Source organism: Gorilla gorilla, chromosome 6 (assembly GCF_029281585.2).
Source record: "Gorilla gorilla gorilla isolate KB3781 chromosome 6, NHGRI_mGorGor1-v2.1_pri, whole genome shotgun sequence".
NCBI classification, from domain to species: domain Eukaryota; kingdom Metazoa; phylum Chordata; class Mammalia; order Primates; family Hominidae; genus Gorilla; species Gorilla gorilla.
Window position 1 is genome coordinate 74,778,516 of NC_073230.2, and position 25,219 is coordinate 74,803,734.

General features: G+C 38.0%; 1 protein-coding gene across 2 annotated transcripts in view; it reads left to right on the plus strand.

Moving 5' to 3' along the window:
• Positions 1-25,219, plus strand: part of LOC129523662 (metabotropic glutamate receptor 8-like) — a 53,601-nt gene that overhangs the window by 15,570 nt on the left and 12,812 nt on the right. For both annotated transcript variants that reach the window (XM_055346947.2, XM_055346948.2), the window contains exons 2-4: positions 13,934-14,069; positions 14,501-14,656; positions 16,187-16,324. In XM_055346947.2, coding sequence (XP_055202922.1) covers positions 14,054-14,069; positions 14,501-14,656; positions 16,187-16,324 — 310 coding nt within the window. In that variant the 5' untranslated portion in view covers positions 13,934-14,053. The remainder of the gene's footprint in view (positions 1-13,933; positions 14,070-14,500; positions 14,657-16,186; positions 16,325-25,219) is intronic.

Consider the following 25,219-nt stretch of genomic DNA (forward strand, 5'->3'; position numbering starts at 1 on the left):
TGGAAGCTTAATGTTCTTTTCTAAGATCTCCCTTAGATAAACAATACCATTTAATGCAGAAAGTTATAAAACACCTGCTATATTTCCTATAACACTGAGAATGTAGATGTTTTTGGTTTCAGTAAAAGATTGTTTGACAGTGCATCTTTAAATTATGCAATATTGACCTGGCTTGCACATTTTCAGAATTTCTAATAATAAGAATAAATTTTTAAAAACCTATTCTCACAAGTTCTGATGTGTTTTAACATTAAAATAAAGCCTTGTAGATAGCTGTTTGATTAGTTGTGATTACATTTTATTGAGTCCAGCTGAAATCCTTCATTCTTAGGATTGATGTGTTGCTATTTCCTCTTCCAGTGGTCATTTTAATGGTTAATTTTTTTTCTGTATTCCTTCTGCAGTAACATGAGTTGTCTGCTTCTTATTGTGGAAAAGTGAGATTAAATCTCCTTTTGTACATAAAGCAGGGTGTTTATTACATCATATTTAATGACAACATTGTCAAAGGAAATATGCATCTCTGTGGACTGGTAGTATCCATTAGAAATAGATTTTGCTGGTTTTTGGCCGGCTGAATCAAGCATAATCTCACTTCTGAAATGTTTTCTGACTTGTTGATTCTGAGGCATATCAATGTATCATACAACTATTTTTTATGCTTCTCTGACCACGTAATTCCAAGGCTGCTGGCAAGAGCCAGTAAATCTTACTTACAGTTGCCAAATTCCATTTTCTTGGTCTTTTGTCCCTAGGCTGCCCTATATGATAGCATTTCTCACATCAAATTGTAGTATTTGTTTATGTATTGTGTTGTTTACTGTTATCTCCTGAAGATGAGGGACTGTGTCTTCTTATTCATTCATGTAACTCCAGATTCTAACAGAGAGCTCAGCATGTAGCAAGAGCTCAGTTAATGCTCCACGAGTGATGACAGGCAGACCCAGGTTTATGGAGAAAATAGCTTGCAATAGGCTCTTTTGAGAGGATGTCAGTCAATGAAATTTCTATCCAACTTGAACCAGACCAAAAAACATTTATCTAAACTGTGCAGCCTTGATGATGTAAAACTTTGAAGTTCACATTTTGAATATACCACCTTACCTGTTGATGTTGTATTTAATTATGTACATTGAGGCGACCTAATGACCAAGGAGACAATTATTGAGAGATAATAGTAAAGTACAGGAATTATTTGTTATTAGGATTAGGTTGACAAGGTTTGCATTTGACTCCTCAATAGCCGTGTGATCTTGGGGACAGTTTTTTCCATGTAAAAAGAAATTTATAATGTTTACCCTACTAACCTGATAGTATTAGGATATTATGAGGCTGAAATTAGATATTAAAGCATTAGTGAAATAGTATTTTTCTGTTCAAATATATTATTATTTGCTATTTGTTCTAAAAGTAGATCTTTCATTAAGGAAAAGGTAATAGAATCGTGTGTGTGTGTGGGTGCGTGCATGTGTGTGTGTGGTTGGAGGAGGTCCTTGCATCTCAAGCTACTAATTATCTTCTATTTTGAATAAAATCTAGTCCAAAATGTATTCTGACAAGAGTCCTTCAAAGAATTATGCTGGGCATGGTGGCTTCCACCTGTAATCCCAGCACTTTGGGAGGCAGAGGCAGTAGTATTGCCTGAGGCCAGGAGTTCGAGACCAGCTGGCCAAAATAGCAAGACCCCTATGTCCACAAAAAACAAAAACATTAGCCAGGCATGGTGGCACACACCTGTAGTCCTAGCTACTTGGGAGGCCAGGATAGGATCGTCTCTGGAGCCCAAGAAAATGTTAGATGGCTTGCTATCCAAAACATATCTATTCACTATCCTTTCTTTTTAGTACTATCTGAATCCAAAAAGTTAAAAACATAACTGCATTTTTAACCTTTTTATGTACTAAACACATGGATCAAATCCTCCTATAGGGAATGATCTTGCATTACCTAGGGAAACACTACGTGTTACTTGCATTTCCTTGAAAGACTGAGTTTTTAAATGCTTTGGGTGCTGATGTTTGTTCTCTGAAGTTCATTTCCTAGTTTGTTTACTGCCATACATTGGTCATTGTACAACCCTTGCTCAGAAGGGTTATTTGGCTAAAATAATAATGACCTTTCTGCTATCAGTTTATTCTTTCTTAAATTGAGAATCTCAGCCATTGTATCTGTTGAAAATGCTGCTTTGAGCAAAGACCCCTCACTGTTTGAAAGCTAATACATAGCAGAATTTGGGTAATGCTGATAAGTAGAATCAGATATTACTTGGTGCTAGGTAGAAGAGTGCACATAGATTATAAGCTCTAATACCTGCTGTTGATGTACTGTTGAGAATGTCCTATCTGCAGAAGGTATTTGGAAATGACTTTATGATATGTACACATATAACACAGATACCAGGATACTTTGCCTTTTTCTGAATGATGGTGGTTTTAAAATGTGGATATGCTTATCTATTTATTAGATAATTTCACTGTATCAGGAAACAGTGGCTTCTCATTTATTCACGTATTTGTCACACATCCAATGAGTGTTCACAGCTATCAGGCTTCACTAGACTTAGAGATACACTGGGGTGTTTAATTGCTGCAATTCTGTAATGAAATTATTAATTCTGTAATGGGCTTAATTCAAAGTCTAATGCTGTTTTAAAGTCCAGAACAAGTAAGAAATTTAAACAGTGCTCACTTTGATTTCAATATTGTCTTTGTCATAATGGTTTTTCCAGGCAATATGCTGGAAAATATGTCAGAGAGTCTGTTCATATTGGTCATTTGAGCATTTAGAGGGAGTTAGTTTTCTCTTTTGAAACCTTCCTGTCATATTTTTTGCTGCGGAGTCTGGGAACCTAATTTGAAATGGCAAAAACAAATAGACAGAACAAAATAAAGGTCACAAATCACTCACCAAAAAATAATCTAAAGAAAATACAAATGCACACAACACATTAATGAAATTCATTTAAACCTAGTAAGTGCTCCTTCTCCAATTGTTCCTCACCTTGCACTTGCTTTTTTGACCCTACAGAGAATTCCTTTTCTGCCCAGTTCCATAGATACCTCTGGACTGGGTGTTCTCTCTCAGCTCTCCTCTTTCTACTCTTATTCTCTTTCATTCTCCCCCGACGCCATTTCTCTTCTCCCCTTTCCCCTTCCTGCTTCTCTTCTTTTATATTTCTTTCTTTGTTTCTCTGAATCTTTCCCAGTTCCTGTACCCATGTCTCCTTAGACATTTCTAATTCAAAGGAAGAGGTAAGAAGAGGCAACATATCAGACATTCATTTCTACTGTGGTGAGCATAAGTTTTTCTTCTAACTATACAGCTTTCTGTAGCCGACTCTATATCCCCCTTGAGGAATCTCTAGTATGAGTTGTGATTCTGGGTATACTTGGGGAATGAAATTTGAGGTTTCTAGAAATAATGCAGGTGAATATCACTTGATGAAAGACAATCACTGTTTCTGTGTGGGGGCTGTTGATTTTGATTTTAAACAATTTACAACTAGCAGGTGTTTTCTGAGGAAAACATAATGTGTTGAGTGTCTATTGAATCTCTTCACAAAGCCCATTTGGGCGACATCTTCTCAATCTTCAGATGAGGGACAGAGGTACAAAGAAGCCACCTCACTTACCCAGTCTCACATAGCTAAGAAGAGAAGGGCCAGGATTTGGACCTAGGAAGTCTGACCCTAGAGACGAGATTCATATTCACCCCACTCCTCTTTTCCTCTGAGCAGACCTCCAGATCAGTGGTGAGTTGTGGCTGAGTGAGAGCCCAGTGTGGACGCTGACCCTGTGAACCTACCTAGACCCGATCCACCTCCAGATCACAGCATCTCTCTGAGAGTACATCTGCAGACAGGCAGGAGAGGGGCTCTCTGTGCCAAGGTCCTTTTCTTTTCTTTTTAATTATGATTTTCTTTTTTTAAAAAGTATCTATTTTTATTTTAGATTGGGGGGGTACATGTGCAGGTTTGTTACAAGGGTATACTTGTGTGATGCTGAGGATCGGGTTTCTGTTGATCCCATCACCCAGATGATGAACATAGTACTCAATAGGAAGTTTTCAGCCCTTGCCCCACTCCCTCCATCCTTGGGGAGTTTCCAGTGTCTATTGTTCCCATCTTTATGTCTGTGTGTAGCCAAGATTTAGCTCACACTTATAAGTAAGAACATGAAATATTTTGTTTTCTGTTTCTGCATTAATTTGCTTAGGATTATGGCCTCTAGCTGCATCCACGTTGCTGCAAAGGGCAAGATTTCATCCTTTTTTATGGCTGTATAGCATTACACAGTGTATATCTACCACATTTTCTTTATCCAGTCCACTGCTGATGGGCACCTAGGTTGATTCCACGTCTTTGCTATTGTAATAGTGCTATGGGGAACATATAGGTGCATGTGTCTTTTTGGTAGAACAATTTCTTTTCCTTTGGGTAGATATCAAGTAATGGGGTTGCTGGGTTGAATGGTAGTTCTGTTTTTGGTTCTTTGAGAAATCTTCATACTGCTTTCCACAGTGGCTGAACTAATTTACATTCCCACCAACAGTGTATAAGTCTTCCTTTTTCTCTGTAGCCTCATCAACATGTTATTTTTTTACTTTTAATAATAGTCATTCTGACTGGTGTGTGATGATGTCTCATAGTGGTTTTGACTTGCATTTCTCCGTGACCAGTGATGTTGAGCGTTTTTTTCACATGTTTGTTAGCCACCTGTATGTCTTCTTTTGAGAAGTGTCTGCTTCTGTTGCAGTCCCGTTTCACAGTGGATTGTCTTTATTTCCCTATGCATGGTAGCGCATGCCTCTTCTGTACCATTCCTTCATTGCATTGCTTTTCAGAGTCCCTTTAAGATTCCACATGGCATTTGATAGAGGAAAAAGTATAAAATGTTTGAAAGTGAGAAGGAGAAAATGAACACAAATATAAGTGCAGTTTTGCTCTTTTAATCCATGTTGGTACTTTCCTGCTAAGTCCCAGTTGTACACCACATGAGGAGGCGAAAATATTGTTACAGGATGCGTGATTACACTCATTTAAACCATAGAACAAATTTTACTCAACTACCACTAAAGGACGAATTACTTTAGGTCAAATTGTTAGTTTACTTAGTCTTCAGAAAGATGGAAATATAAATTATGCTAAGGATATTTAGGGTAGAGAGTTTATGTGTTTCTATTGCCTTAAAAAAAACTGGTTATTTTGTTTTGCTCATTACTATTATCTGAAGGCATGTTCATAAGAAATAAATAATGGTGGATGGGCTGTATCACATTTTTATTAGATCAAAAAATGTTTAATTCTAGGCAAATTTCTTATGGTCAAACTGTAAGTCTAATCATTTTTAACCAATAGTCTAGTCATTCTCTTTAACAATTGATAAAATGGTAATTTTGTTTGCTTATTTGTACACCAAAACCAAGGTCTGTCATGTAGCTCTAACAAATTATATAACCACAGACTTGAGTTGATTTATGTAGAATTTAATTTGATGGAAATTGTGAACCAACTTGAGATACTGATAATACTGTAGTCATGTTGTTTTTTTAAAAAGCACACTTAGTATTCTATACACAGCTTTGTACGTAATTTCATTCCAATAAGTTAATCCTCAATTTCCATCACAGTTGGAACTTGGTGCTGTGACATTGTTTCTTGTTTTATTTTTCTCCTACTATATTATTAATAGAGATTTTTGTCTTATAAATGAGCAACAACTAAAAACACAATTCTTTATCCTTTTAGATTGTTTTAACAAAACGTCTTTATTGAAATACCAGAAAGAATGAAGGTCCTATTTCTCCTACTTGTGCTGGCTACAATTCCAGTTTTCTACCATTTGTATAGATTGCCTTTCTTTGTGCAACAAGACGTCTTTGAAAGGAAGTTTTAACATTAAATAATAACATTCTATTAATTATTTGCCTTATAAGGCAAACAATAATCTACGGTTGTTTCAGAAAAATGATATCTTCATTTTTGTATAAATTTCAATTATACATTATTAACACTAATGTACATATGGTGAATTGACCTTCAAGATCCCATCAGTGCATGACCTGTTATTCGTATTTCTGGGAGTGCTATAGGCAGACAACCTTCAGCTCTGAACACTGTGAGGGAATGCCCTGGCTACAGAGAGCTGCCTTGCCCAAGGTCACCTTCCCCTCTTCCAGAGTGGCCCAGATCTGATGATTCATTGTATTGGTCAGGGTTCTCCAGAGAAACAGAACCAAAGAGATTTTTTGTCAGATACTGGCTCACATAATTTTGGAGGCTGAAAAGTTTTACAATCTGCTGTCTGCAAATTGGAGACCCAAGAAAACCAGTGGTGTAGTTTGAATGCCTCAGAGCCAGAGGCACTGAGAGCAGAAGATCAATGTCCCAGCTCAAGCAGTCAGGCTGAGTTCATTCAACCTTGGTCTACATTTTTGTTCCATTTAAGCCCTCAATATCCCAGCCTGCATTGGAGAAGGTAATCTGCTTTACTCAGTCCACTAATTCAAGTGCTAATCTTTTCTGTCTTTTTTTATTTGTTTTTTTGTTTGTTTGTTTTTGAGACAGAGTCTTGCTCTGTTGCCCAGGCTGGAGTGCAGTGGCGTGATCTCGGCTCACTGCAAGCTCCGCCTCCTGGGTTCACGCCATTCTCCTGCCTCAGCCTCCCAAGTAGCTGGGACTACAGGTGCCTGCCACCATGCCCGGCTAATTTTTTTGTGTGTGTTTTTAGTAGAGACGGGGTTTCACCGTGTTAGCCAGGATGGTCTTGATCTCCTGACCTCATGATCTGCCCGCCTTGGCCTCCCAAAGTGCTGGGATTATAGGCGTGAGCCACCCCGCCCAGCCAATCTTTTCTGACACACCTAGAAATAATGTTTAACTAGCTATGTGGGCGGCTTGTGACCCAGTCAAACTGATACATAAAATGAATCAATGCACTGATTGATGTGGAGGTATAATGGCCTGGCCTTTGTGGCCTGTTTTAAAGCAACTCTGAAGGCCACTCTAGCCTCAGAACTTCTTGTGGTGTCAGCAGCCTCTCACTGGGCCACAGCCAGCTGGATTTCTCTGCTTCCCCTGAGCCCTCCATCAGGTAGATGCCAAGAGCAAATTTTGTGCATTTCAAACTCCTTCTGAGGTCTGCTTCTAGGAGGGTCCAACAGTATTATCTCAACACATTAGATTCCAGCCTCTTAAAAACGTAGCACAAATGTTTGAATGAAACAGAACATGTGGTTGTTTCCATAACAACTTTTGCTTAACAATTGGCACCCGTTAATATTTTAATGGTTTTAACCATTTTATTAAAGAGTTAAATTCTAATTTCAGCTCAGATATTGGAGCCAAATCTTTACTACTTATGGAATCCATTTGAAAGGAGAAATAATTCTTGGGGGTAGGAACTGGGGGATGGGAGAAGAATGTAAATAACTTTTCTCATTCTCTCACCTTAAAATTGCCCAGATCACATTGTAATCAACAATGATGAAGAGTGAAATCTAGTCATTTCATCTATTGGCACAGGCAAGTGAGCAAGTATCACTTTTCAGAATTTAGGATGTTTGATAATATTACACATAAAATGGTGAAGGTTCAAAAATATGATCTGTTGAAAAACCTGTGTTTTGGGGCTGAATGTCAAGTATCTCTCGGTGTTGGTGATGATTCTTGTCTGGTTATGATTATTAGTGTTATTAACACTAACAATAATGTGCTACATTGGCATAGGAATTTACCCTTTATAATTGGATTCTCACAGTATACCTGAGAGATAGTTATTATGAACCTCATTACAGAGATGAGGAAACTGAGAGATGAGAGACTTTTCAAGATTACGTGGGGCCATTCTCAGGTCTTCTGACAAGTCTATTTTCTTTCTCATTCCACCATCTCTCTGCACTTGCAAATCAATACATACAAGCCTTTTATCTCTCATATTTGAGACACCTGACCACTCACCCACAAGTCTCAGCCTTCTAAAGAGGTAAAAATTCTGAAATGGCATTGTTTACAAATTTGCTCTTGTATCAATATGAGGAAATTCTAATGCCACTCTACAGATGAATACACTAAGACCTAGGTAGTATTCTAATTCATGGCACCCTAATAAAAACTATTTTGGGAGGCAGATCCCATTTCAGTGACAACTTCCTCTGAATTGTCATGGCCCAGATATTTTTTTTACTTCTTTTAATGACATCTACTTTTAAACATATATTTACATGTAGCTATTTGTTCCCCTACTTGATGGAGAAGTCTTTGAAAGCAGCACTGTCTCATTTGTATTTCTCTATCCTAGCAGTACCTGTCACAAGTCTTGCATTTATTCATTCAACAAATATTTGTTGAAGTCTATGTACCAAACACAGTGATACGTGTTGGTGTATACTGATAAATTTGAAAGACAAGGTTCAATACTCATGGATTTCTAATAGAAGAAGAAAAAGAAAAAGAAGTAACAAAAAAAAGTAAAATTAAAATTATTATGATTGCTGCAGCATGAAAGAAGTGGAAGACAAGAACCTCAGAAAAGTCTTCCTGAGAACATGCATCAACAGAAACAACTGGAAAGTTTGGAGGGTAGACTGGCTATTTGCTGAAGAACTTTAAGTCAGTTCTATAATCTGCATGGATTCCAAGTATTTTAATTAAGCTCTTATTTAGGATAACAGAAGGACTGTATTTATGTAGCTGTCAATTAGATTTACAAGGGACAACTGGCAGGGTTTTAAAAAAAGAGTCTTTAAATTTGCTTTATCTTATCCATCAATCATTTGCAGCCACTAAACCATTAAGCCACAGGTATAGTCAATTATGGATGGGCAAGATGATGGAAGAAGTCTAGACTTAGAGGCAGACAAATCTGGCTTTGAACCTGGATTTCAGTATCTTGCAAGCCATTGGTACCCCTGTTTCTCATTTTCCTTATCAGAAGGATGGTCATGATACAAACCTTCAAGTTCTGCCATTAGGAATAGAGATGGTGTCACTGAGTAAATGAGACTGGAAAGGAGTGATCATGTATATTGTATAGTATACATAAAGTGTTAAATTCAACAAATGATCTTTAAATTATTGTTAAGTAACCAGAAGGAAAAAAAATACACAGGCTGCAAGGAAACTAGCCAGGAAATTCTAGAAAACAGTCAATTATAAATTCCTTCATACAACATTTTGCCTGTAAGTACTAAGCTTTAAAAATTACAGAACAGGAACACCCCTGCAGAATAGGAAAGTTAAAGTCCCTTGAATTGTACACAATTAGTAATCTTTCAGACTGAGACATGGAAGAATAGATGTGGTGGACACATTCTTTGATGAAGGGCAACTTCTCTTCCTCCCACCCACCCCAGGAATTTAAATCAAGACAGAGAGTCTCTTTAAAAAGTCAAGCAATGGATGTGGAGTATTGTATGGAAAACGTATCTTTGAGGTCTGAATCTTTGAATTTCATTTTATTTTTAAAACCAAATTCTAACAGTATGTAATGACCTCTTCCTCTTATGAAGTCATAGGACTATTTTAGGGGATGACCTATTTGTCATTTATGACTGAACTGTGGTATATCTTATGCTGTTATCTGTGTTACCTAATTTACACCCTTGTCTGACATTTCTTATGTGTACGTATTGTCATTCGATTATATCATAACTGCTGAGGACTGGTGGTCTTTGTCTGTAGCTCCTGAAACATAGTAGACCATGAGTGCTTATGAACAGATTAGCTGTCTTGTTTTTGACTGATATGAAGAAAGAAAGTGTGAATGGGTATCAGGGTTAAGGAAATAATCCCAGTCTTCTAAGTACAATCATTTGAGAAATAATTAATCTACACTTTAATAAAATATCCACAGGCACCAAACAGCACAATGCCATGTGGAACAGGTTCTCTACAAGCATTTGTTCAGCTTAATAGTCCAGTGCCTCTTTCCAGGAAAATTCAAACTGACCAGGTTGAAAGATATGAGGTGAGATGCAGGAATAGCAAAAAGTGAAATGGATTTAAGCTATGTTAAAATTCAACTCAGCTAACTCAGCTCTTTACAAACAAAAATGTTTAATAGGTCCATGGTGAATAAATAAATCAATGAATTCAGACTAAACTATGTTTGGATTGCTTGTTTGCTTCTTCTGAAACAGTAATAATAAAAATTTTCAGAACTTAATTTTTTATGGCTACAGATTCAATAACAGTCTCAGAATGATGCTCAGCATATAACATGTCTTTAATGGGATGCTTAAGTAATCATGGCAATTTAATTAAAAGGGCAGTCATCTTTTGAAACAGCTATTGTTCCCTAGAGAGTGTTACTTCATATTACATTTTTGCAGTTACCTAATGTTTCCACTCACGGAGGTTTGCTTGTTTGCATTTTAAAGAAATTATGCATAGTCTTCAACTTACCTCTAGACTTCATTCCAAAAGTTTTCTCAAAATATGTAATCACTCCTTTCCTCCTTCTCCAAACCTGATTTTTTTCAGAGTTTTATAATTCACCTTTTCTATTGCTCATTTAAATATTCTCTCTCAGTGACCTCTTTGCCCCACAACACTTCAAATACCTAACCTATCAGCCCCTGACGAAAGCATTACAGTTTCCTTCTCTCTCTTTAGCTCCAGATTCACTTTTTCAGTTTGACATTCCATGCATACTTTGAAGACAACCTGCCTCCAATCAAAATCATTCTTTCCTCCTCCTTATCCTCCTGGATTTCCCACTTGTTTAATGATACCATCACATAACTGGTCACAAAGACCAAATCCTTGGAGTCATACTTAGCGGCTTCCCATTGCTTCGCTGCTTACATCAAATCAATACAAAGCCCCATTGATTCTAACTCAGAGATTCTGCCTTAGCTCCAGCTGCTCCTCCCCAGCACCAGTAGCGCTGGCTCAGTCATCATTTCCCACTGCCTATTCCAATACCTCCTTGCTGGGCTCATTGCCTCCTGTTCATCCCACTTCAGGCTGCCCTCTGTATCAGCGATCCTCATCCATTTTTCTTCCATGGAGTGCAATGCTCATACATGAGACATATTCCTATGGGCCACTCAAAGATCGAAGAAATAGAAACATTTAGTGAGAAAATTAAGCATTTAATTATTCATAGTCTTCCACAGGCCCTGCAGAGCCACACACAATCGGACCCTTATCTCCATCTCATTTTTGTTGCCCACTCCTCTCACCCTCTTCTGCCTCTTCTGCTTCTGCTTTCTCCTTCTCCTCCTTCCCCTTCTTCCTCCTCCTCCCTCTTCCTCCTCCCTCTTCCTCCTCCTCCCTCTTCCTCCTCCTCCCTCTTCCTCCTCCTCCCTCTTCCTCCTCTTTCTTCTTCCTCCTCCTCCATCTCTTCCTCCTCCTCCTCCATCTCTTCCTCCTCCTCCTCCGTCTCTTCCTCCTCCTTCCATCTGCTCCTCCTCCTTCCATTTCCTCCTCCTCCTCTTTGTCCTCTTCCTCCTTCTTCGTCTTCCTTCTTCCTCTTCCTCCTTCTTCCTCTTCCTCTTTCTCCTCCTCCTTCTCCTGCTCTTCTTCTTTCTCCTCTCTGTTCTTTTTCTCTTCTTCTTCTTTCTTTTTATTTTGCATAAGCCTGATTTACCCACAATATTTCTGAATTCTGTGAACTTAGAGAATTTCTTTTATTCACCATTGTGTCCACAGCACCCACACAGTATCTAGCAGATACTGGGCACTCAAGAAATATTTACTGAAGGAATGAATCAATTATCACAACTAGTGGTGGTATATCGGTAGACTAGCTAACTGCGGGTAGTGACAGCCCAATCTTGTATTATAGGCAATTCCCACCCCTGGGATGCAAATTGTAAGGTTACTAAGAGTCCTGCTATTGCAGGCATAATTTTGAATGTTCTCTAACTTAAAAGAAAAATAGTTTTATATACAAGCACCAGTTAGTCATACATCTGCTGTACATATTAAGTCCGATCACAGTGCCCTGGAAATCTATCATTTGGCTACCAGACGTTTCTTCTTTGAAAGTCTACCTAAAGCATAAAGCTCAGCACATACTTCTCCTGCTGATGAACCTAATGGATCCCCATTGTTTTCAGAATAAAGTCCGAGTTATGTGATGTCTTAGTCTCTTTGGGATGCCATAATAAATTATTATAGGAGACCAGTGCGGTGTGGTGGCATGTGCAGAGTAATCCCAGTTACTCCGGAGGATGTGGTGGGCAAATCACTGGAGCCTAGGGCTTTGAGGCTACAGTGAGCTATGATCTGGCCACTGCACTCCAGCCTGGGTGACAGAGTAACACCCCCATATCTAAAAAATAAAAAATAAAAATTATCATATACTGGATGGCTTAATCAATAGTAATTTATTTTTACAGTTCTGGAGGCTGAAGGTCTGAGAGCAAGGTGCCAGCATGGCCAAGAGCTGATGAGGGCCCTCTTCCTGGTTCAGTGTCTTTTTGCTGCGTCCTCACGTGGCAGATGGTGCAAGAAATCTCTCTGGAGTCTTTTTTATAAGGGCGCTAATCCCATTCATAAGGACTCCACTCTCATGACCTAATCACCTCCCAACAGTCCCATCTCCTAATACTTTCACACTGGGGATTAAGTTTTAACATATGAACACTCAGCCTACAGAATTTGGCATGTCTAACAAAACCATTCTCAAGCTGGACCTGGTCATTGTTTCCAACTTCAAACCCAGCCAGTGTCTGCCATAGGCCATGATCCTGCTAGGTTTTTACATACTTTGGCCTCCACCAGACATGTTCCACTTTTGTCCCCATACGGATGTATATTTGCTCTTTAAAATTCAGCTCTCTCAAGCACTTTAGTTACTCCTTCTTCTGTGTTCTGATTGTATTGGGTATCCTATTAATTATATACTTTATTATCTATTCCATAGTAACTTATTCAAATGCCTGTTTCCCAGACTAGGTGGTAACTCCTGGATTAGACTGTGCATTTCCAATGTTGAGCCCAGTGTGTAGAATATAATGGCATCCAATAACAATTGGATGACTGAGTGCATTGTCAATTGTTTGGAAGTAAAAATGCCTTTGCCTACTGAAGCAATGCTATAAATGGTGATTTAATTCTTAGCTGACTAAAAAAAAAAAATACTGTTTATACCATAATGCAACTGAAACCTATTGCTAATATTGCTTTCTCATCTAGTTTCAGAATGTTATCTCTGTTTCACTGCAATTGGGGGAAACTCTTTCTTCTCCTCCTACCCCAGCCCAGAGGCAGAGATCTTTTCTATACTTTTCTCTTTTGTCCTTCATTGCCTAAGAAGGAGAGGCCAAAAGAACGGTTCTGTCTTTTTATTTGTAGTGAAAATGAGATGGTATTTCTGCCATTTCGATTTTCATAGTGGAGATGTATGTCAATCCAAAGTTGGCATCTTTGGGGTTTGCCTGTGTCTTATATAGCCTTGAAGACCACTTGTCTCATAAGACATTGCTATGCTGATGCATGAGGATCTTGCTGCAGTTCTATTAGCTATACAATGAAATTAACTTTAAAAGAAGTCTACCAGTAAATAAAAGTAACAAAAAGACCGTGCTACTTAATAAGGGTCTCAACTATAAGACATACTCATACTTTTATTAATTCTGTCACTTGTCCTTTGGTTTATATTGCATAAACCAAAAGAGCCCTTTTTCTTTCCACCTTTTCACTCTCATCACACATCTTATACACCTTGGTTTTCTTAGCTATAGCCACAAAAATAATGTTTAAATTTTGGGAAAGAAACCCATGTCTGATTAATAATTGTTGTCATTTATTTGGTGAATATATTATAATGCAAACAAACATAATTGCTCTTAATAGGTGAGAGTGACACATATTTTGAGAAATAATATTCATACAGAAGTATGTGCTTTTACAAAGTAGATAATTGGGTTTGCTAATTAAATAAATGCTCTTTCTGAATCACCCCCTCCCTTCTTTTTAAAATAGGTGGTGTTTGCATTGCTCAGTCCCAGAAAATCCCATGTGAACCAAGACCTGGAGAATTTGAAAAAATTATCAAATGCCTGCTAGAAACACCTAATGCTCAAGCAGTGATTATGTTTGCCAATGAGGATGACATCAGGTGCTGATTACTTTTCTTCTGTATGCAGGGTCAGATTTGTGTCCCATATCCTCTTTCTAACATATTTCATGTTCAACATAAAAGTTTGTAATTCCCTTCCAACAACAGACTGCTTTCTGCTGCCTTCTAGTTTGTAAATCTGAAATACCTACAGAGTAAAACTTGGGGACTAAATGAGATAAGACAAACAAAGGTGATAGACAGAATGATGTGAATGAGGTTAAGGATAAGGATAATTAACATATGTTGGAGTTAGTCTCTGCTATATTGCTTTTAGGAGATGATAAGACTCGGGCAGTTAGAATGATTGTCTTAATTGTTAAACGGTGACCTACTGAGTGTATAAAACTTCCTAAAGCTGGTATTGTAATATTCATAATTGTGGTATTTTTAATACATGTGATATGCATTATTTATTTTTATTCCTACAGGAGGATATTGGAAGCAGCAAAAAAAACTAAACCAAAGTGGCCATTTTCTCTGGATTGGCTCAGATAGTTGGGGATCCAAAATAGCACCTGTCTATCAGCAAGAGGAGATTGCAGAAGGGGCTGTGACAATTTTGCCCAGACGAGCATCAATTGATGGTAAGAATGCACCGTAGAGAATTTGTTTTATTCCAGTTGGATCTGAACTCAAAGGCAAAACTGGAGTATCATAATATGAGGAAATGCGCTCATTACTGATGACTTGATACAAATTTTAGCTTTGGTGGCAGAATTGTCAAGACCAGTATTTAAACCAGCATGCATACGCATATATATATATATATATATATATAAGTAACAAAAGGACCGTGCTACTTAATAAGGGTCTCAACTATAAGACATACTCATTCTTTTATTAATTCTGTCACTTGTCCTTTAGCTTATATTGCATAAATCAAAAGAGCCCTTCTTCTTTCCACCTTTTCACTCTCATCACACATCTTATACACCTTGGTTTTCTTAGCTATATCCACAAAAATAGTGTTTAAATTTTGGGAAAGAAACCCATGTCTGATTAATAATTGTTGTCATTTATTTGGTGAATATATTATAATGCAAACAAACATAATTGCATTATATACACATATATACATATATACACATATATATGTATATGTATACATATATACATATATGTACACACATATATACATAGATACACATATATATACATATATACACATATATACGCACATATATATACACACATATATATATGTATTTTGTGTGTGTGTGTGTGTGTGTGTGTGTGTGTATTTAGGAAAGAGGACCCATTATATTTTTTTAAGAAAAAGACCGTAGTCAGTTATTTCCATTATGTTAGTAATTGCACTTTGAGTTTGAGTTTGCATATTTCTGTGGGTATTTATGGTGGTTATAGCATTGTTGGAGGGAAATGCTTGATTTATAGAAAATGAATATATGATGCTGGGCTTATCCTATGGATAAATAAATGCAACAGGAAAGACTTGGAGCATCCTGAAAGGCAGTCTATCTTCTAAACATCTTTTCCAGTCGGTTTGACAGTAACTGAAATTCCCATCTTAACATTATCCTCTGGAGTAAGGCATTATTTCCAGGGGGTCTCCCTTCAATAAAGTAGTTACCTGAGTAAACCAACACTTGAGTTCATGACTCCATAAGATGACATTAACATGATTGCTTTATTGAATTAGCTAAAAACAGCATATGGGAAGGAGAAATTTTGAAGTATGTGGAAACACAGGAAAGTCTGGAACATTGATCCATGCTAGGAAAGAGAAAAGAATGAGGGAAGTTTAAGTTGGGTTCTGAGTATTCAGGATTCAGCATGAAGTCACTGGTTGCTGCCTCTGGGAGAAGTAGAGTAGGAGAGGGTATAAGAAGGACGCTGACACCAGGCTTTCCTGTAGTACTTATTCACAGAGCCAGGTGCTTGAGTACTGGTGGTGGTGTGGGGGGATTGTCCATTGATCCTCCTTGACTTTTGCCATAAGAGAGGCCTTATTTATGGGCTACTGGCTTTCTCTCATTTGTTATGTGTTTTTTTTTCTTTTCATGCAGTGATCCAAATATAATGTCCATTTGAAAGTTCTGACAATATTTAATTTTGAAAGAATATTAAAATCATACCTTTCTCCTTTGAAATAGGATTTGATCGATACTTTAGAAGCCGACCTCTTGCCAATAATCGAAGAAATGTGTGGTTTGCAGAATTTTGGGAGGAGAATTTTGGCTGCAAGTTAGGATCACATGGGAAAAGGAACAGTCATATAAAGAAATGCACAGGTAACCACTCAAATGTTTCCTGTGGTGCATTTGTTTCATTTTCATTTGTTTTCATTACTTGATAAATTATGTTTTTCTATATGGATAATGATGAATGTATTTTCTATTTTTTGTGTCTTTTTGTTATAGTGTCTCAGGGCTGAGCATACACTGAACATTCAACAAACTTAAATTTGTTTATTGGTTCTTTCAATTGATCAGCAAGTTTTTATTGAACATATACCATGCATACAGTACTGAGGTATCTGGGAAACATTTATTGTCTACTTTGGAAAATGTACTTTATTAGGTTTGATGGAATACAGACAAATAAGACATGGTATTGCTCTCCAGGGGTTCAAAATGTAATATGTATCATAATAAGTTGCTATAAGACAGTATTTTTCAACTATTTTAATCCCTGTCCCCTATAATACTATTATTTTCTTAAATCCTGCATAGCAGCTATCCTGGAACATGTATGATTTTTTGATGCTTTACTTTCCATAGCTTGTGCTTGAAAATAATAATGATATTGAATATGCATTTTTGAATATATGATTAAAACTATATTTATTTTCAGATGATTGTGCACGTAGAAAAAAACCCGCATAATTTTTTTTTTTGAGACAGAGTTTTGCTCTTTCACCCAGGGTGGAGAGCAGTGGCGCGATCTTGGCTCACTGCAACTCCGTCTTCTGGTTTCAAGCGATTCTCCTGCCTCAGCCTCCTGAGTAGCTGGGACTACAGGTGCATGCCACAACACCCGGCTAATTTTTGTATTTTTAGTAGAGATGGGGTTTCACCGTGTTGGCCAGGCTGGTCTCAAACTCCCGACCTCGTGATCCACCCACCTTGGCCTCCCAAAGTGCTGGGATTACAGGCGTGAGCCACCATGCCTGGCCCAAAACCACATAATTTTAAAAGTTACTTAGAAATGAGTAGTAAATTTAGCAAGGTTACAGATGTGACGTCAATATAAACATTCACTTTTAATGTACATATTAGAAACTAACACATAGAAAATGAAATTTAAAGAATACTGCTTATAGTAGAATCAAAAACATACTACATATATAAGGGTCAATTTTAACAAAAATGCGCAAATCCTTTACACTGAAAACTACACAACTTGAATGTGTATTTTAGAAATGATTCATTCCTTCTTCTACCCCGCCACCCCCAGACTTTGATATGTCCTCCTTTCCCTCCTCCTCACTTTCTTTGGAAATAGCTGTTCAAATAAAAGATGTAATATACTAAAAGCTAGCACAGACATATAAACAGAGACAGAACAAGGAGGTGGAAATGGGTGCCACGCTGTGGAAGAATCTGATTTCAGGCTTCCATGTGCCAGGCACTTTTCCAGGAGCTGGGTTGAGTGAAGAAAGGCAATATTCATGCTCACGGGGCTTACATTTGAGTGTGGAGAGATGGACAGTCCATAATAAACATAAATGAACAGATGTGTTCAGATGCTGAGATGTGCTTAGAAGAAATACAACAGATTAACTGTGAAAGACTAACCTGGGTATTAGGAGGAGGAAGGTAATTAGACTGTGTGGTCCAAGTATGCCTCGCCAGAGGAGGTGACATTTGAGATAAGACCTGAGTGACAAGAAGTGGTCAGTTGTGTAAAGATATGACAGGAGTGCATGACAAGCTCTAGCGCCAGAGTAAGGCTCTTTTGTTCTAAGTAAAGGGGAAAAAAATAGTTCAGGGAGGTTGGAGCAAGAGTGAATATCGCGAGAGGAAGCGTGATGACAGCTGAGGCTTTGATGATAGTCTGGAGCCAGATCATGCACGGTCTTGAAGTTCTTTCCAGAAGTTCCAGAGTTGCGGAATTTGGGCTTTATTCTACCAGTAGGACACAATGTCTTGAGGCTCTTCATCTAGAGAATTGCTCAGACACTCGGTTCAAGAAGATTTGCCTGGCAGAAGTGTGAGGAGGATTGGGGTTCAGGGGAGAAAATGGAGGCAGGTCAATGAAGACTCATCCAGTATCCTGGGGACAGGCCGTCATGGTCTAAGAAGTGCTAACTAGGGGCCGGGCACGGTGGTACGGTGGTGCACGCCTGTAATCCTAGCACTTTGGGAGGCCGAGGTGGGCGTATTGCCTGAGCTCAGGAGTTTGAATCCAGCCTGGGCAACATGGTGAAAACCCATCTCTACTAAAAATACAAAAAATTAGCCCGGCGTGGTGGCGGGCGCCTGTAGTCCCAGCTACTTGGGAGGCTGAGGCAGGAGAATTGCTTGAACCCGGGAGGTGGAGGTTGCAGTGAACCGAGATTGCACCACTGCACCCAGCCTGGGCGACAGAGTGAGACTCCATCTCCAAAAAAAAAAGAAAGAAAGAAAGAAAAAAAAAGCTAGCTAGGGATGTAACACACAGGACAGACGCTCTGGTAGGTAGTGTTATGTTTATCTAACGCTATATAGTGTTGTATTTATATAACAACCAGCTGAGTGGTTGATGCTGGGGCGAAGATCGTTAAATCATGGAGGATGCTGATGTTAAACCTCTATCAGGGAGGTCTAGGAAAATGGTGATGTAATTAGTTAACAGAGGAAAAATAAAATAAATAGAATGGTTAGGTGTTTGGGAATAAACTTGCATTTTGTTCTGAGATAGCCCCGTGAAACTGGCCAGCAGGTGGCAGCATAAGGTCTGGGACCCCACAGACAGTTCACTAAAATTTGAGATTAGGAAGTCTTGGAGATTTTGAAGTTAAAGACAAAAGCAGAGATGCAATTGCCATGGGAGACTGAGAAAAGATGAGGGGTGATGACTGAGAATTCAAGGGCAGGAACCAGGAAAGGACACTGAGAATGCTGGGCTTGGGGGAAGGAGATGAACCGGGAGTCAAGGTTGTCTCAGTCTCCAGGAGAAAGACAGGTGCGTGAGGTTTCAGTGCTGCAGGGACTTGCAGCTGAGAGATAAGGGTGTGCCCGGGTAACCAAATTAGAGGGGCTGAGAGAGAACAGAATAGAAGTGGAGGAAGGGATGCTGTTTAAAGAAGTTTTGAGAGAAAGAAAGTAGATATGGTGGGAGAGCTTGAGAAAGAATTGGAGATTTCTTTAGGATAGGGCACGTTTAAGCATGTTTTCAAAAAAAAAAGAGAAGGGATAACTAGTGAAAGAGAATAAATGCAGAGTAGGATCTTGATGGAAACTTTAAGGAGAGGCATTAAAGACCAATGTTACCTTTAAATCATGTGATTTTGTTGGGGGATAAAAAGGTACACACAAACATATGCTTAATCAGAGAGGAAAGTTCTATGATTAAATGCTAAATTTGGATATAGATAATTAGGGAAGTTCAGAAAATGTATGTAAGTTCACATTGTAAAATCCAAAGCTCTGTGGAGGAGATGAGTGTTTGATGACAAGAAGGATTTGGGAAAGACATCCAAGATGAGAAGAAATGGGGAGTCAGCAGGACAAAGGCATGGAGTAGGACGTGATGTGTAGGTGCGTGAACAGCAGTAAAAAGGTCCAGCTTCTTGGAGAGGAGGATACATGAATGGAAAATACAAAGTGGCAGTTTATAGATGGGTTTGGAAGGAGAGTTAAGACACTTACATGCTTTCCACTGAGATATATTTTACACTATGCTTAACTTTGAGTTCTGAATGTTATTGTTTGATTCTCTTTAAATTCATTTCCTGTTATTTAGACTGTATTGGTGAAAATACCCCAGTTAATGAAACGGATGGACTCATACACACACACACACACACACACACACACACACACACACACACACTGTTAACCAGTCACATAACTTTTTAATAGGCTGTTTTCAGAATAACCAGTTTCTCCAAACTCATATTTTCTTTCTTTTTTTTTTAAACTCGTAAGTGGGAGTTGAACAATGAGAACATATGGACACAGGGAGGGGAACATCACACAGTGGGACCTGTCAGGGGGTTGAGGGCGAAAGGAGAGTGAGAATTAGGCCAAATACCTAATGCATGCGGGGCTTAAAACCTAGATGATGGGTTGATGGGCGCAGCAAACCACCATGGCACATGTGTACCTATGTAACAAACCTGCACGTTCTGCACATGCATCCCAGAGCTTAAAGTACAATAAAAAAAAATCATATTTTCTAAGTTCAGTCGAGGTATGTAGCTGTTCCTTTAGCGTCTGTAGATGGTATATGACTAGACTTTTATTTCAGGCACAAATACTGAACTGGTTTGTGGCCGAATCCAGATTCTGTGGCATGTCTGCCTCCAATTCCTTTGATTTATTTGGGTGTTGCTAAAATTATAACAATTTGTCCAATTAGAACTATTTCTAGTGCAATGAAAATGGTGTTTACTCCAAGTGCTAGGGCAAATGCACCCCTAGGGAACTGGGTCAGTAAACAGATTTTCATGCAAATTCCATTGTGGGTGATACCAAAATAACTTGTCTCTGGGTGGAAAACAAATAACACTAATTTAATTTTTTTAAAAAGCAACATATGATAGTTTTCAGATGATGAGAGAAGATATTTGTCCCCCAAATTACCATTTTACCCAGTTTTCATTTCTGTTTTAGGGGAGAAGGGAAGATGATCTGGCATGTTAGTGGTCAAATGTACTTGAAAGGAAAAATTTACAGGATATTCACGAGTAGAGGTGTCCAGCGTTTGCAAAGTGCTTTAAGATGTGGCCATAAAAAGTTTACATTTTAACTACCTGCAATGAGTCAAAAAGTTAAGACACTCTCTGAAAGTGAGATATCCATGAGGCCCTTTTTGTTCATTCAGAACATCATTGGTAGGTTAGGTTATACGTGTTGAGTAACATTTTACATTAGGCAGTGGTGATCTGCGAACGTAATTATTTGCTTCCATTGGGGGCAAAATTGGCAATGTATTTACATGGATGAGAGAGTGCTTCCCAGCAGGGAGGGACTTCTGTCTTACCAGTTTTCCAGAGATAGAACATCTTCAAGCAGTGAGGAGCATTTCTTCCTGAAATTTACTCAGTAGAAACAGTTTTCTTTGATAATTTTCCCCTCTAGAATCTCAGGAAAGCTTTCACAAAGATGTGATATTACTGCTAACTTTTGATTTGCTGGCCAAATTCCAAGTGAGGTAATTCCTACCATCCACTTAGCTATTTATGTAGTTATTATTGCTTCTGAGAGCTGCTGAGTTCTGAAAGCTACTACTACTTAATCCTACTTAAAATTCCCTTTGTCTTTCTCTAGAAGAAAAAAGGACTCTTTTATACTTGTTATCAGTGGTGATGGGTGTTATTTTATAGACTTTTATCTGACCTCTCCCTCCCTCCCTGCCTTCCTCCCTCCCTCATTGTACTCTCAGGCTTAATGTCTTTCCACTCTCCAAAACCCAGACACCCACAGACTCTCTTGAGAATTGCATCTTCATACTCTCCCAGTCTTTACACATTTTTCACACACTTATTTCCCCACTCAGGCCTCTGCCACAATTCCTCTCCCTTCATTGCCTCATTTTTTCTCATTCGTATCTTTTCTCTGATCAGTCCCTTACTTGACCTTGTTTTGTCCAGCAATATTCTCATTGGCAGTAGTCTTTCTTCAGAAGTTTTGCTTTACTTTTTAAATGACTGTCATTCTGATTTCTTGTCTTCTATAGTGAGGACCCGATAGTGAATATTGCAGAGACCTGAGTATGTGGGTTAAGCTGCTAAACAAAAGCCAGCTCCCTCCGGACTCAGGCCGGGTCTTTTCCTTCCTGTCTCCATCACGAATTGTAAATAGCTCTGCGCTTATCGAAACGACATCCCTTGACTGACCCAGTAAATACAGTTGATTTCATATCCTATCTTAAAACCTTCCTTTGTTTCATTCATCCATCCATTCATTCATTATTCATTTAGTTGTTTATACATTTTGAAGCTCCCCATGTGCCAGGCACTGTGCTTCAAATAGAGAGACAAACAACAGACCTCCCTTACTCTCAAGGAGCTCACAAAGACATATACACTGTCTTGTGGAATTTGAGGTGTTTTCTTTGCTAGGTTTTAATTCTCAGCCAGGAGGCTGGGGCACTGCTGCTTAGCCTGCATACAGCTGACACTCAGATACAAAATAGTGGTGAGCATATGCTATGCAAAATGGCCTGTTGATTCTTATTTATGATGATAGAAATAGCGGTAATGGAAAAAGCAATGCACAAATATGTTTCTTCCCACAAACAAGCAATCCTGTCAGTGAACCAAATAGCAGGCTCAATAATTAGCTCCCTGAAAGACCTGTCAGTTTATTTTCTGGTGTGAGATTAACTATGTAACTTTTCAGGTATAACTACCTCTCAGCAGTCCTCTGTTTGTTTTGTGAAGTTATGAAAGGTATAAGCTCTCCCGTATTCACTCAGGAAACATAGGGACCATATGAAGGAAGTAGGTAGTCATCAAGGGGGATGAATTTACATAATTTGATTTGGTGATTCAGAGTGAAAGATAACCCAGGTAGGTTCCCCTGAATTAAAATGTGTTCTGCCTTCCCCATTTGTCCCCTTGCCTAGAGTAAAACTCTGTTGGGGAGAATGCCTTTACATTAGCACTATGAGGTAGGCATCCATATGCTCTTGTTCTTCGCAAGTAAAATAGCAGAAATCCAAGGATGACTTATTTATGCTGTCTCTGAGATTTCATGGTGAATTTCAATAGATCCATCTGAGATGACAAAACAGGCATTGATTTCAGACATACTAGATTTCAGAATTTAGAGCTGGGATGTAAAATAAGAATCAATCTCTTGTTTTCTAGTGAAGAAACTAGAACCCAGAGAAGTAAAGTGAATTACTGACAAATCACAGTGTTAATCTCAGAGCTGCAGCCAGGATCCTGGTTTCTTTTATTTGGATTTGTCCTTGACATTTATATCCTCCATTTATTATTTACTTATATTAGACATTTTACCACATAGTTGAAAAATATTTTCCTGTTTTGCTCTTTATGATACTTTATGTGTGATGGAATACATTTTGGAATTTTAATCACCAACTATAAAGTGAAGCAAAAATAACATATTGGTTATTACCTAATCCTTTATAAAGTAGTAAATATTTTAATATTCTTCACATTGATTTTCATTTATACATGTAGTTTTTGCTAGTGGGTCTTGAACAGCATAAACCTTTACATCCAGTTCCCTGGCCCCTTGCCTTGTATAAGAGTAGACCTATGACTACATTAAGCAAAAAACAAAATAGGAGAAACTATCAACTAGAAGTTTCTATAACTCTGAGTCCAATGACATTGAATTATAGCAGTTCATGTTGCTAAATTATAGTTAGTTTACTCATTTATTCATTCTCTTAAAGAAAAAATCTATTTTAAAGCAATATGGGAAGCACTATGTCTAACAGCATTTCTAGAATGTTAGCATGCACACAAATCACTTGAGTACCTTGTTAACATGCAGATTTTGATTTTGTAACTCTGGAGGTAGGCATTCTGCATTTCTGACCAGTTCCAGGTGACATGGATCCTGGTGAGCTCTAGGGTATACTTTGAGTAACAGAGAATATTAGAGTTAGTTTATAATGATAACCATAGCACCTGAAGCTAAATTAGCAAAATAAACATTCAACTGTGCTAAAGGTTACTGATAAACTCAAGGTGTCTTACAGAAGACCGTCTAAACAAGACTTGATCTATACATTATCAATGCAAAAACATGCAATCAGTAGCCAGCTTTATATACTTACTTGAGTATGTATTCAAATCAGTAAAGTATAATGACAGAGTAATATGTATATGTGTGTGTGTGCGTGTTTTTCTCATTAGTAAATTTGAAAGTGGGAAGCTTGATTACTAAATTACTAAATCTAAAAAAACATACACAGATGCACCTGTATCTTCAAAGTCTGCAAAGCAGATTGTAAAGTTTGCCATGTCAGAAACAAAAAATATTCTGAACACTTAGAAAACTGTACTGTCAATCGTAAATACACATAGAGTGGAGGAGTTGAAGAGGTCCTTAGAGATTATTTAGCTCAGTTTCCTCACTTTGCAGAAAGGGAAATTGAGGCTTATCTGGTCAGGTTGGTTGTCTAAAGCCCTGTAGCTACCTAACGATGATAGGACTGAAGTCTGATTTGATATTTGCTTCTTTCCTTCATCCTTTCCTGCTCTGAAGAACTTTACCAAAGTGGGGCTGAGTTGCACTGACCCATTCTACTATTTTTCCTGGTATATGGGCCTGTATGTTTTTTTGTTGGCCACCTGAGGTTAAGTATTCCCTCTTTGTGAAGCGCCTGACTTCTAAGGGAGTCAGATTGATACATTTGGTCTGAGAAACTAACATATTTAGAAGGGAAGCAATTCTAGTTAAAATTTCGAGTACGTAAACGCTCACATTTTTTCAGACAATAATTTAAAACAAAAATGCTCATCCTACAGAGAGAAAAAATGAATTCAGGAGTCTAGGAAATCCTTTCTGCAAAACCCACAACAGAAGCTGGCATTAGCTTGATTGATTGGAAGATGAATGTATCTGAATAAACACAATCTCTGGAATATTACACTGAAGAACTCAGAAATGGAAAAGAGTGTATAGGCAAACAGGTGACAGTTCAGCATTTTTGATCACCAATTATTTGAAAAACTATGGTAAGGCTTGGGCCAGAGAGGATGAGAAAGTTTAGAAAAATACAGAAACATTAGGATAAATTGTCTTCCTTTAAATGTCTATTAAACTTCAGTTGAGGGAACCAATTCATTAAAACCAAACAAAATTTTAAAAAGGAACAATGTATAGATGATTCAATATCAGGAAAACTTGATTTCTCCTCTTTTCTAAAAATGATACAAAGCAGATAAATACAGGAGACTATTTATATTTCAAAAATAATATTTATTCTCTATGTTTTATCTTGGGATTCTTTTTAACTCAGAGGATTTGAGAGAGTCTCATAGATATGATTTGCTG